At 46.2% G+C, this 13536-nt stretch overlaps 2 protein-coding genes across 2 annotated transcripts in view; one reads left to right on the plus strand and one right to left on the minus strand.

Annotated features, from left to right (window-relative positions):
• Positions 1-1525, minus strand: part of LOC142590656 (leucine-rich melanocyte differentiation-associated protein-like) — a 79699-nt gene extending 78174 nt beyond the window's left edge. Inside the window, exon 1 of the mRNA XM_075703036.1 lies at positions 1091-1525. Coding sequence (XP_075559151.1) covers positions 1091-1330 — 240 coding nt within the window. The 5' untranslated portion in view covers positions 1331-1525. The remainder of the gene's footprint in view (positions 1-1090) is intronic.
• A 241-nt stretch (positions 1526-1766) lies between these two features.
• Positions 1767-13536, plus strand: part of ECSIT (evolutionarily conserved signaling intermediate in Toll pathway, mitochondrial) — a 42042-nt gene continuing 30272 nt past the window's right edge. Inside the window, exon 1 of the mRNA XM_075703035.1 lies at positions 1767-2469. Coding sequence (XP_075559150.1) covers positions 1974-2469 — 496 coding nt within the window. The 5' untranslated portion in view covers positions 1767-1973. The remainder of the gene's footprint in view (positions 2470-13536) is intronic.

Raw genomic sequence — 13536 nt, forward strand, 5'->3', positions numbered from 1 at the left:
GTGAAGAGGGGAAAAAATGGATTTGAGCGGGCCGCGTGGTGAGTTTAAGGCGGATAAAACGGAAGCGCAGTCGAGGTCGGCAGGTGGCTTAAAGGAATTTGCAGGCATAATATGGGGTCAGCCGGACATGACTAAGTTGACGATGCCCAATACTTGAACCATTCTTCTCGCTGTCGACTTAATTTTGCTATCGTTATCACCCTGTGTTTGCCCTAGCCCGTACAACTTATCGGGTGCATGTTTTCTTCCTTCGCATTCTCAAAGAGCAACACTTTGTGTTCCACTGCAGCAGTTCTTGGCGTTCTTTGTTTACTGCAAGATGACGTCGTAAACGAACGTCTACAATCTGTACTACGCAGGGATTTGCTCGTGGACAATGAATAAGGCACACAAACACACATACGTGTGCCTATGATACCCCGGTTACATGCATAGGGCACCTTCAAGATAAACGCGAACGATGCCAATCTCGTTCAATTGAAATCAAATGTGCCCGTAATTTAATTCTTTGTCGGCGTGTACTGTGCGCATCCACGCATAGTACGAATTACTAACTCACCTACGTTAACACTCTGCAATCCTGTGGTGTGCTCGGAGAGATCGCGGTTAACCAAAGCATAGGCAAGTCGTCATTTGAACATCTCTTCATACTCTAAATATCCGCGGTACAAGTTCAAGAGAAAAATGACGCCAAGGATATGTTTTCGCTATGTCTGTGACTGTTTCTTTTTCTAGATTCATTATAAAATCCATCGAATGAAAACTATCAAATTTCGCGGTTCAACTCTACTTATAAATCTATGTGCGTAATCAATTGGCCAAAAAGACGTGTTTTGCTTTGCCTTGAGAATTGCTTTATGACGCAGCACTCGTATCATATTCTACTGTTTCTCGGATTCCAGTGATTCCAGACGTGATCTTAAATTGAGTCAAACATTGCGAGACCTCGCTTCAAAGTTTTCAGGCGAGAAAAATGACGTAAGCAGACATCAAGGGCTCATGTGCTTATAGCTGTTTTCATCCGATAGCGTGCAAACATTTCACGTATCCATTATTGCACACAGTGTTTAGGTAAACTAGGTGATCTTGCCTGGATAAAATGCTCGATGCCCTGTATGGTGGTGAGCTGGTTGTAGCTCAAGTCGAGGCGGTACGCAGCGAATGCATACGCGTGCACCAGCCTGTCGGGTATGGAACGGCAGTCATGGCCCACATATGAGATGTCACCGTTGCGGAACGGCTCGTAGATGGAACTCTCGCCGCTGGGACCATTCTGCGCCGTCGTAAACGTCGCAGCCATCGCGGTCACAGGAACGGGCGAGACCGCCATATGGCTCTCCGAGAGCGCAGAGGCCGCACTTCGCTTTCCTTCTCGTATCGCCAGCTGACGGACGCTGGCCTTTACTGATTGCGGCTTTCGCCGATGGACGCGATGGCCTGCGCCAGTGCCGTATCGGAAATTTGTGAGCCCACTCGTGACAGCGACCACGTGGCGCGTTGATAGCGCGATAACGCTCGCTGCCGATGTAGTTGACCCGCTTGTTTGATTCCGAAGTTATGTGTCCGGGAGAACGTCAGCGGATTGTGAACACATTGTCAAAAGTGCTAAGCACTACAGGCGCTAAACGCGTGCTGAACGTCAAATGGGTTCCTCTGTCACAATCTTTCGACTCTCGGTGCTGGAAACAGCATATGATGCGTAGGAAGAAAACAGCAGACGACGCGGAAGGCGCCTGTGGCACTTTCGCCACAAATGGCGAACAATGCTCGTTTCGTCCGCAAACACTGGCCGTCCGGTCCATGGCGGCTATGGCGGCTGCTCTTGGACATGTGTGTGTGGAGGTCAGCGCTAGAATCACCCGCCAATTTGCCGCCTAGATGTGTGACCATTGACATTCACGACTAGCTTTGAATCTTCAACGCTCAGTACATCATGCGTGAACACGCTTAAGTTAACTAGTCACGTCTCAACGATGATTCTGCGCCCGTGTGCCTCGATCGCCGGCACTCTCCTGTCGGCGGGCAATGCTGCAGGTTCATCCCTTGCGTTGCTAACAACGAGGCAACAGTGCCTGCGCAGCGCCGAACTTATTCGACATTTGTCGACATCCCGAGTGCGGCTGTTCTTCGGCCGGCGAAAGCCTCCGCCGCCTTCGGAGGCGGCGATAGCGCTGCGCGAGAGCGTATTCAAGAGCGAGGATCAGCGAAACCGCGAGGGCTTCATTGAGGTCATCGAACGTTTCAAGTTGGGAAACGAGAACCGCCGGGGACACGTCGAGTTCATCAACGTGGCCACGCGGTTCGTTACCGAGTTCAATGTCGAGAAGGACCTAGAAATGTACAAGATGCTGTTCGACCTGTTCCCCAAGGGGAAGTACACGCCGCGAACTATCGTACAGGCGGAGTTCTTCCACTTTCCCTATCACCAGCACTGCGGTGTGCGCTTGCTCGACACCATGGAGTCGCATGGTAAGTTTGGGGTTGCGATGCAGACGGGCTTTTGCATTCGATCTGCGCGAGCGCCTGCAACCGAGCGGACTTCTTCCTGCATGGCGCGGCCAATATGCCCGCAGAATCGCAGCACACAAATGCACAACTGTGGAAATGCAAAGCTCGAAACTAGATTAGTTAGTTCCCTTCCACTGGCCACCAGTTTGAACTTCGAGGTCGGGGAACATGCTCCCGATTAAGAACAGGCTGTAGCGTTTAGCAACATGTCGGGTAAGTTTCACATGGGCGTCGAGCTGTGCAATGTTAAGGCATAATACGGCTTCAGTGTGTACGGTGTCGGGATATATGAGGAATGTTTCTATATAGAAAACCGAAATTATAATTTGAACTCTAAGGTGACGCAGTGAGCACTAAGAATTGATGAGGGCTATTATTGCCGATGCTATATGTAATGTCCAGGCGCAAGTTGTGTTGCATGTGTTGACAGTGGACGTAGACACAACGTCATCCGTGGCACAGGCAGCATATGATGGGCATAGCATTGTTTCTGCTGTGGAGACGCTCGACTTCCTTGATTGCACCAACAGGAAAACATGCTAAAGACATTTTTATGCTTACGTGGGAGCCTTTCGGGACCGAATTCTCAGATACATCTTCCACGCCGCCAAACCTCTTTTTTCATTCTACGAACACCTCTCTCATGATCTTGAAATAACTGCTCTCATGGCGGTGTGCAACATCAGTTTGTAGACAGCACACATTGTTACACGTCGTCGTCTTCATCTCAGTGTTTGTTTTCACCATCCTCACTTTGCTTTGTATCCATGGACGTCACTTATGTGCCCTTGTGAAGGTTTTCTTTCTCAAGAAAAAAATGGTAGCAAATCTAGTACACTTTTTGAAATGACTGTTAAACAAAAATTTTCTGAAACATTTCACCTATGGTAAAGGACTCCCGATGCATGCAACTTTATGTCAGAGTATGTGCAAGGTACTTTTCACGTTATCCACCTGTTGCAGAAGATATGCATCATTTCACTTTGCAGTGATGCACATGCAACTGCTCATCTGCACTGCGTTTTGCAGCATAGCTATTATGTGCCTTCCTGGCATGGCATGAAAGCCCCCATCACACAACACATGCAACAGCAGATCACATTGTCTCCGCGATCTGCTCAGTTTTGATTACGCCACCTCGGAGATTGGCCAAGTTTGCTCGGCATGAAATTGTGAACAGCAGCCGTGCCAAATCTTGCGGAGTAAGGCCTTGAAAGATTTGCTTTAAAATACCATGCAGATCCAGCAGGAGGCTAGAATCTAATTGATCTGAAGCCTGTTTTGAGTTAGCGAAGTAGCAGTGGTAGTGGATACATGAGCACAGCCTCGTTGCCTTTAGCTATGAGCTGGCTGTGTCATGAAGATGAATGCAATGTATGATGGTTGGCGAGGGAAGAATGTTGGTGAGAGTTACATGCTGAAAGATGTTCAACACATATCTGGATGCATTTAAGGCTCCTATAAGCCTCGTGTCGTAGTGGCACATGCCCATTCTGGGAGATTGACCAAGAACGGGCACATACCCAGTCTCCCAACTGGTTGGCTACTCAGCAAGACAGCAGCCATCACCTGTAATGTTGGAGGGAGAGGCAGAGAAAGCTTTGTTAAAAAGAAACTGGTATAGTGTGTGGTCAACAGGGTAGCTAAGAAAATGAGCACACCATTTCTGAAGAAAAAGATTGTATGTGAACAACCAGTCAGATTTCTCGTCGAGAACAAATGGAAGCCACTAGGACACTTTCAGTGTGTTGGGTTATCCAGTCCCGAGATTAGTCTATCTAACGGAGGACATCATTATCCTACCTGAGCACTTGTTTGACGTTCCAAATACACCAAGGCCCAGAACCATACCAGTGTATCAATATAAGAGCCATATTGTTATCGAGCATGCTATGCACAGTGTCTTTCTCTTTGAGTTCACTTACTACCTCTCTCAGAATAGGTTACATGACAACAAAAGCTTCAGCAGACCATCTACACAGCTCAGGTGAAAGTGTTTTTGGATCTTGAAAGGATGAATGGAACATCTAGGCTGGTACTGCAATGTTACAATTCCTTCAGCAGGATTCTATTCTGTACCTATCATTCACTCCTCGTCACTGGCAAGTTATGAGGTCCATCGTACGAGGGCCATTCATAAAGTTTGTATGATCAATACTATAAATTTGGAACAGAAATACATAATAGACATCAAAATGAACACACATCTGACTAGTTTTAGCAGGATGTAATAACTGTTCTATATCGTAGTGTAGAACATCACCCCCAGGACGTCAAAACTAAAATGGCAGCACCCATTGGAAAGTTGGCTGAAACACGAGCAGCGAGTGAATACACTGATTTATTTATTCAGTAATTCCAAATTCAAATCATTGTAGACGATAATGAGTTATAGATTCTGAAGAACAGTGTAAATGCAATGCAATGTAAAAATATGGCAAGTTATGCCACATTTTCTGGTATACCGAATCTGTAGAAAAAATATATATTTAAGTGAGAACAAGATGATCCATAAAGAAAAAAAACTTATAAGCAAAATAGTACAAGAAAAACATGTTCAATCATACAGCAAAAACCAAATCAAAGGATTCATAGTAAAATATTTAGCGCACACAATTGACAAGGACACAGTGACACTATGAATTGGTACCAACTCGCCCAACTGTTAGTTCTGCTGCAAATCAAAGGAAATAAAAGCGTTGTAGAAGTTAAAAATGCACAGTGATGTGGTATAATCATCATCATCATCAACCTACTCTGAGTCCACTGCAGGACGAAGGCCTCTCCGTCCGATCTCCAATTACCCCTGTGCTGCGCCAAACGATTCCAACTTTTCCCTGCGAATTTTATCACGCCACCTAGTCTTTTGCTATCCTCGACTGCATTTCCCTTCTTTTGGCACCCATTCTGTAACTCTAACGGACCATCGGTTATCTAAGCTATGCATTACATGACCTGCCCAGCTCCATCTCGTTCTCTTAATTTATTTATTTTTATTTTATTTACAGTACTGTTAGCCTCTACTGAGACCATAGCAGGTGGGCACTGTATACATGTACAGATACAAAAGTTTTGTATTCACCACTCCGGCAGTGGTGCACACTGGCTCCGTAAAACCAGACAGAGTTCGACAAAAACACTTCACCTTATTCGTCGCATTGCAGCAAAAGCAGCTGGAGCTCGTACTGACATAGCTCGACGGTTGGTGCGTGCGGTCTTGCAGCCACGAATTTTATATCAGGCACAATTTCAAAGGCTGACTTTGGCACAGCTGGCACAGTTGGAGACGATTAATCGCGATGCTATGCGCACAATCACAGCACTGCCCCGCATCACTCCGATGCCAACCTTACAGGAACATGCCCAGCTCAGCATAATTGCAGAGCTAATTTTGCACCGTGAAAAGCACGTGAAATAAAAAAGCAGCTTGTTCCGGCTGTCGCTGCGTTGCATGCTCATTTTCAACGCGGCTCTCGGATTGACAATCAGCCCTATCCAATGCCTCCCTGGGAATTCACCAGCATCACAACTAATAAGCCAACGAAGTTACGACGCAGCGATACAACAGGTATTATTGACGAACACAATATCGTCGATGCATCATGCGCTAACACCTGCAAAGTCTATATGGATCCTGCCATTCTCCTAGACGGCGGAAGGACATCATTCCTGAGTACTACGCATAATTTCATCAGCGGCCACCAGCGCTATTTATCTATGGAAGCCAGCGCTCTAGTAATAGCACTTCAAGCCATCCACGACGCTGTGCAAGATGCGACATCTAAGCTGCCTACCATCAAGCAACTAGATATCTTCACTGATTCTTTAGCGGCTATTAAGGAACTCTAGAAGGTTGATAAGGCGATGGAAATCTGCGAGACAATACACACTATGAATAGTAAAACAGCTACTTGCGTCAAGGTACACTGGATTCAAAGCCATTCAGCGAACCCTCACAACATTGCTGCTGACCAGCAGGCACACTGCCCTCCTAATCCTGATCTTCCGCCTATTCCCCTCCCACCCTAACCCCGTAACTCGCTCCGAGCCCGTAAAAACTTTCTCCGGCAGGACACACGCGCTGTTATCCCACCGTGTGTCTGCTCCCTCCCCCTTCACCTTACTAGGGCGGAGGAAGTTGTGCTTAGGAGGCTTCGGGCAGGGATGACCCTTACACCAGCTGTTATCTCAAGGTGGAACTGGTCGCATTTACCACTGAGTGCTACGTGTCCATACTGCTCCATTCCTGTGATGGAAGCAGATGCATAAACCTAATATGGACATGTACTGGTTTAAAATTGGAACGCTCGCGTCTCCTACTGCAAGCCGGCCTCCACTACAGTGTGACAACCAGCTATGACCGCTGGATACATGACAACAGATTCCACAAAACACTGCTTCAATTCATACACAACACAGGCCTCACAGCACACATATAATACACATACACGCACCAAGAATTATGCCTTAAGAGCAAGTCTTTATCACAATTAAAAAAAAAGATACAAAAGTGTGTAGCACATGTAACAACTGTGTAACAACTTGCACTTTGCTCATGGGCAATTCACACTACATAATATATACCAAATCCAAGTACAAGCTAATTTTTATGATAGAATAAAACAGCATTTTAAACATTCTATGCTGCATGCATGACTACATACACAAGGTACAGGTACATGCTGGTTTGCATAATCAAATAATAGCACTAGTAATTTTAACATGCTAGGAGATTCTTTTTTCAATTTTTAATTCAAACTCAGATAGTGACTAACATTAATGGTGAGAGGCACTAACATGTTACATTTATGCTCTACTAAAATGTTTGTACGTTTGTGTCTAGTAGATCGTGTTTATGCATGAGAAATATAATTCGAAATATCAATTTTGAAATAAGTATGCAGGAGTTGGTAAAGAAATTTTAAATGTGCCTGTTTTGCTTGTGGTTCTAACGTAAGGAGCCCAGAAATAGCTAGAAGTCTAGTAGGAAAGTCTTCATGTTTAAATTTGTTATGGATGAATCGAATGGCCTTCTTTGTACTGTTTCTATTTTCTTTATGTTGGTCTGCATATGAGGAAACCATACAATGTTTCCGTATTCTAGGATTGGCCTAACAAATGTTTTGTATGTTAGGAGTTTTGTTGACAAGGCTGCCAGTTGAAGTAATCTGCGAAAAAAAAAAAAATTTTTGCATAGCATATGAAGTAATGTGGTGAATATGCTCGTCCCACCTCAGGTCTGACGTTATTGTTAAGCCTAGATCGAATCCCGGCCACAACGGCCGCATTTTGATGGGGGCGAAATGCGAAAACACCTGTATACTTAGATTTAGGTGCACGTTGAAGAACCCCAGGTGGTCCAAATTTCCGGAGACCTCCACTACGGCGTGTCTCATAATCAGACAGTGGTTTTGGCACGTAAAACCCCATAAATAATTAAATTAAGCCTAGATATTTATGTTTCTGTACTTTAGTCAAAGCTGAGCTATTTATGGTGTAGGAAAAGTCAATTTATGGTGTAGCAAGTATCGATTAGAATATTGGCTATGCCCATTTGCTCTCTGATCCACACAGCTCTCTTGCTGTCTCTTAATGTTACGCCTATCATTCTTCATTCCATTGCTCTTTGTGCGGTACTCTTTTTGCTTGCGTGTGCGGTTCTCTTTGTGATTGCTCTTTGTGCTTGCGTGGGGGCCGTTTGCAGGAGAAAAGAGGAGGACATCAAGGGCTGATACTCAGAGTCTAACGTAGGGCAGAGGGAGATGACACAGGTCTTTGAGCAATCCTATCCCATGGAGTGTTGTAAAGTATGCCACTGTTTCCACCAATGCTGTGTGCGGCGTGAAGGTGGTTGTACTTTTGGTTACAATGATGTGAACTCGCATGTCTGATTAGCTGGTTTGCAACTCCTTTGTACAACTGAGGGCATAAAAAATTATGTTTGGTTGTGTGTAGAGAGCAAAGTTTCGGGCTTGGACTCGGACAGACGCCTCGGCGTTTGAATAAAGCGTCACTTTATCAGACAACGGCTCTTCCTTCGCACTGCCACTGTGTACTCGAATCATTGAAGGGCGCCGACTTCAGACGTTAAACACCTTCCCTCCTTAACTAGTGTTGAAGCTACCAGAGGATAAACGGAGAGGAAATTAACTCTACCATTTGAGAAAGTTCTTCTACGGGGAACATTTTGTGCACAATTTATTTATTTATTTCAAGTATTCTCAAGGCCCGAAGGCATTACAGGAAGGAGTTGTCTAAATGAAATGCTCAATGTTTGCTGAAAAACGCAACAAAGTCACAGTACACGGCAGCCTCGCAGTAGGTGCAATCTAGGATGTGAGCAATGGAGGCAAGAAGGTGGTTCCAGTCGATGCATGCCGTAGGGCTACAATAGTGGACGAACAGGTTCGTGTGGCAGGCTGGTATTTTAGCATTGGAACTATGGCTTGGACTAAATGAAATCTATGTTTTGCAAAAGAAAAGAGTGGCTTTCAAAACTGGATTATAGTGGTATACTCTGCGAAAAAGGCAGAGGCAAGAACACTTATGACACACTGAAAGGTTGGGTAAAGTTAAAGCTTTTTTTATGTCCGTGATGCTGGCATGACGTGAAATTAGAGCAACCAAGATAGTGGGTGTAGCAGATGACATGGAGTAAACGTCAGCATGTATATGTCTATCGAATTTGGTAAAGGATGACAATGGCTGTTAATTAAAGGAGCTGGCTTATTCTTGAAGTGTTGCTATGATAGAGCCTTTCAGAGGAACATATTGGCTGTTTTGAGCACAATGACTACTTTCCTTGCATCTTTCACCATAGTAGCGACAGATGGAGCACTGTTCGAAAACCCATATTTTCCTATTGGTGTTGCCATGCCTGAGGTTCACTTCAGCTGTATTATGAATCAAGTAGGCAAGCAGGCAATCAAGGCAAGTAATGCTTGCAAATGAGGTATAAAAGGTGGAAATGCAATTAGAAATTGCTGCCTCTAAGCCCTTCCCATCGACAGCGACTGCCATTTTGGTGTGGCATCTGCTGCGGCAGGCACGTACCCAGGATGTTTTTTCGGGGGTGGGGGGGGGGGGGGGGCAACCTAAGGTAACTTTTCTATGCAAATGAGGGGGCGTTCTCTCCTTTACTTGGCAAACAAAAAACCACATGAAATGGACTCGCGCATGAAGGATGCGCAGAAGAACACTGCCAAGAACAAGTAAATAAGCAGAAGTATAAACTAAAGATTCCTAATAGCATTTTTTTTAATTAGCTCTGGACCAATTATAGAGAAATATGTATTTGCGGAACAATCGCAGGTTCTTTTGGATCCATCCTTTACTGTTCTACCAATTTAGGCGCCAAAACCGACTCGTGTTGTTATTTGGGAAGTTGCATAACGATGCATAGTCACCAGTCCCGTACACAACCGTGTAATGCACAGGCTGCAGTGGTTCTAGATGTACTGCGCCCACCGCGGAAGGTTACAAAAACACCCAGATTAGCACAGCATAGAAGTGGCCACGTCGGGAAGCTCGACTGATAACTGTAGAAGCGTCATTCAAAACACATGGAATTATTCTCCACTTCCGGCGGCATTTTCTCTACTTCCTTTTTAAATCAAAAGATGTTGGTCCATAAATATTTTTCACAAACAACTGTTAAATTTGTTAATTTTCTCTTTTCCTTCCTGTTTGGCAGTTGCCTTGGCTCTCTCCTTTAGTAGATTGCTTAATTTCTCAACTCCTCGCGACTCTTGTTTCCAGTTGCTAATTTTGCACGAAAAGTGCTGTACAATTAGGGAAAAGCCAGACGAGTTAACGGGTGACAGTCATATTTCTTATGGGTTTAACAGTTATTGCAGGGTCTGATGATGGACGCAATCTCTCATTATTTTACACCTTATCTAACCCATATCGCGGCTATATGGCTCCGAGGATCTGCCACGGTAGTGGCGAGCCGTCACTTGAGGAAATAATGAAGCAAAAGAAAATTTTTAATGCAACTGGCGTTTTCTACGGCCACAACTCGTTCCGCGAGCATACAGATCAGCTGACTACGAGATGAATCCCTTTCCTGCCACTGGATCAATATAAGCAAAGAAGGTCGAACTAACGAAGCAGCAGCAATGCGTGTGATTGCTGAATAGATGGTGATATAAAAATTGTGTTGGGCATTATAAATTAAATAATATAACTAAAGCAATAAACTTCGCCCGGCCTACTGCAATAGATGGTGACAGAAAGTGAGGTAGGCATAAAGGAGAGATGCCTCAACCTGTATAGATGGTGACAACTGAACTCATCTTGACTTAATCGCGCAGGCACCGAATCGATGAAAAAACTGGTTTTCACACCCCAGGAGATGTCGGTAAATACCGCCATTCAAAAGGAGTGAGAAGATTGTCAACCATTCCACTCTGCGAAGATAGAATGGCAGCGAAAACTGATGACAGTCAAAGCTCTCAAACGAAAAGCAAAGTGTTTCACCTCCACCGCGGGCCGGCCTATAGATTGCGCAACACCAGGCCGACCCGTAGCAAAGGTGAAGCAGGCGTTAAGCACTCCCCATACGTGGGCCGATCCTGACGGTAGTGAAATGCCGGGTCGACCCACGGCAAAGCAGGCATTAAGTATTTCCCATACGTAGGCTGATCTCGAAGATATATTGCAACACTGGGCTGACCTCCCGGTGGAGGTGAAGCAGGCTTTAAGCACTCCCCATACTTGGGTTGATCCCGAAGGTAGTGCAATACCGGCCCCACCCGTGCTGGAGGTGAAGCAGGTGTTAAGCACTCCCCATACGTGGGCCCATCCTGGAGATCTCGAAGGGCGCGTTATATGTTTCCGAGCCCACAGGAGTATGTGCCATTGAGCTTGGACCTTTTGTGCACTTTCACCAGGATTGGCCCACATGATGATTTTTCTGGTGACGAACACCGCAACAACTACGGAAGTTAGTCATATTGACACATGTACTTATCTTCGTCGGGCGACACGTTTCACTGCCTAACAAATGTTATAGCACAGCGCAGGACGCGCTTTCATGTGTCGGAAGCTTCTGGAATGTTATCGATGGTTCCATCCACTGTCTGTGACCGAACCTTGTGTAATCTGATTGCATGTGTGCTCGACGCGAATAATGTAGAACTTTGTGAAAGGCGCGTGGGTCCCAGCGATTAGTCTGGAACATTCCAGACGAATCATGCAAGCGCGTCCTGCGCTGTGCGACAACATTTGCTTGGCAGTGTCACCCGATGAAGACAAGTGCACATGTCAATACGGGGGGTATTGACATGTGCCCCCACCTTACCGAACCACCGACCTCGACGTGCTTCTCGACGGCCAAGCTGTCACCGCCTTAATCGACACAGGGGCTAATTACTCCATCATAAGTGGACACATCGCCGCCCAGTTGAAGAAAGTTAAGACTACGTGGGAAGGCCCTCAAATTTGGATCGCTGGAGGACACCTCATTACGCTGACTGGAATCTGCATGGCAAGAATTACCGTTCATGACCGGACTTACCCTGCCACCTTCGTTATCTTCCAACAGTGTTCACGAGACGTCATTTTTGGCATGGACTTCCTGAACCAACACAGCGCAATCATCGACCTGAAATCGAAATCGATAACGCTGTCAGAAGGTTGAGCAATACCGCCGGAGAGCTCTCATAGTCACCATGCCTTAAGCGTGCTCGAAAGTCAAGTCAGCATCCCGCCTCGCTCCAGCATTTTCATTTCCGTTGGCACCAAAACACCTGCCCACGTAGAAGGCATCATCAAGGGTGACCAACGTCTACTGCTAGACCGTGAAATTTGCGTCGCAAGAGGGATCGCTCGACTGCACGAAGGAAAAACTAAAGTGTTGCTGACAAATTTCAGCCAGGAGTTCAAACACATCAACAAGGGCACTACGATCGCGTACATCAAGGAAATTCTGGAAACCAGTAATACGTTTGTTCTCTCCAGTTATGCTGCATCTTCCCCGACGACCATAGTTCCTAAACCAGACTTCGACGTAAATCCAAGTCTCCCCATGAGCAAGCAGCAACAGCTCAGAAGTCTTCTCTGATGATACAAGGACTGCTTTTCGACGTCATCGAGGATTCGACAAACACCAGTTGCAAAGCATCGCATAATAACCGAAGAGTGCGCTCAACCACTCCGCCAGAGCCCTTACCGAGTTTCGATGCGAGAATGTGAAGCTATTAGGCAACAAGTCGACAAAACACTCCGCGATGACATCATCCAGCCGTCGAAAAGCCCGTGGGCATCTCCTGTTGTCTGCGCCAACTACCTTCTTGTTGTTCCGTCGGCGCTGCGTCCAGAAGTACTGCATGCCCTACATGACGATCCGACCGCCAGGCACCTCGGCCTCTCCCGGACGCTATTGAGGATACAAGAAAAGTATTACTGGCCGCACCTAACCACCGACGTCGCCCATTACGTCAAGACATGCCGAGACTGTCAGCGAAGCAAGACACCACCCTCAAGGCCAGCCGGATTACTACAGCCGATCAAGCCTCCTTGCCGACCTTTTCAGCAGATCGGGATGGACTTGTTGGGACCGTTTCCGACGTCAACATCCGGAAATAAGTGTATCGTCGTGGTGACGGACTACCTCACCCGCTTCGCTGAAACTAAAGTTCTGCCAAAAGGTAGTGCAGCCGAAGTGGAAAAATTTATAGTTGAAAGCATTCTGCTGCGACATGGCGCCCCAGAAGTCCTCATCACCGACAGAGGAACGGCCTTTACAGCAGAGCTCACCGAAGCCATTCTTCAGTACAGTCAGACAAGGCACAGGAAGACAACCGCCTACCACCCACAGACAAATGGTCTTACGGAGCGTCTGAATAAAACCCTCGCTGACATGCTAGCAGTGTACGTTGACGTCGAACACAAGACCTGGGATGCCATCCTGCCGTACGTAACATTCACTTACGACATGGCAGTGCAAGAAACAGCACAGATCACGCCGTTCAAGCTGGTTTACTGCAGGAACTCAACGATGACGCTCGACGCCATGCTGCCACA

The sequence above is a fragment of the Dermacentor variabilis genome, chromosome 8, assembly GCF_050947875.1.
Source record: "Dermacentor variabilis isolate Ectoservices chromosome 8, ASM5094787v1, whole genome shotgun sequence".
Taxonomy (NCBI): Eukaryota; Metazoa; Arthropoda; class Arachnida; order Ixodida; family Ixodidae; genus Dermacentor; species Dermacentor variabilis.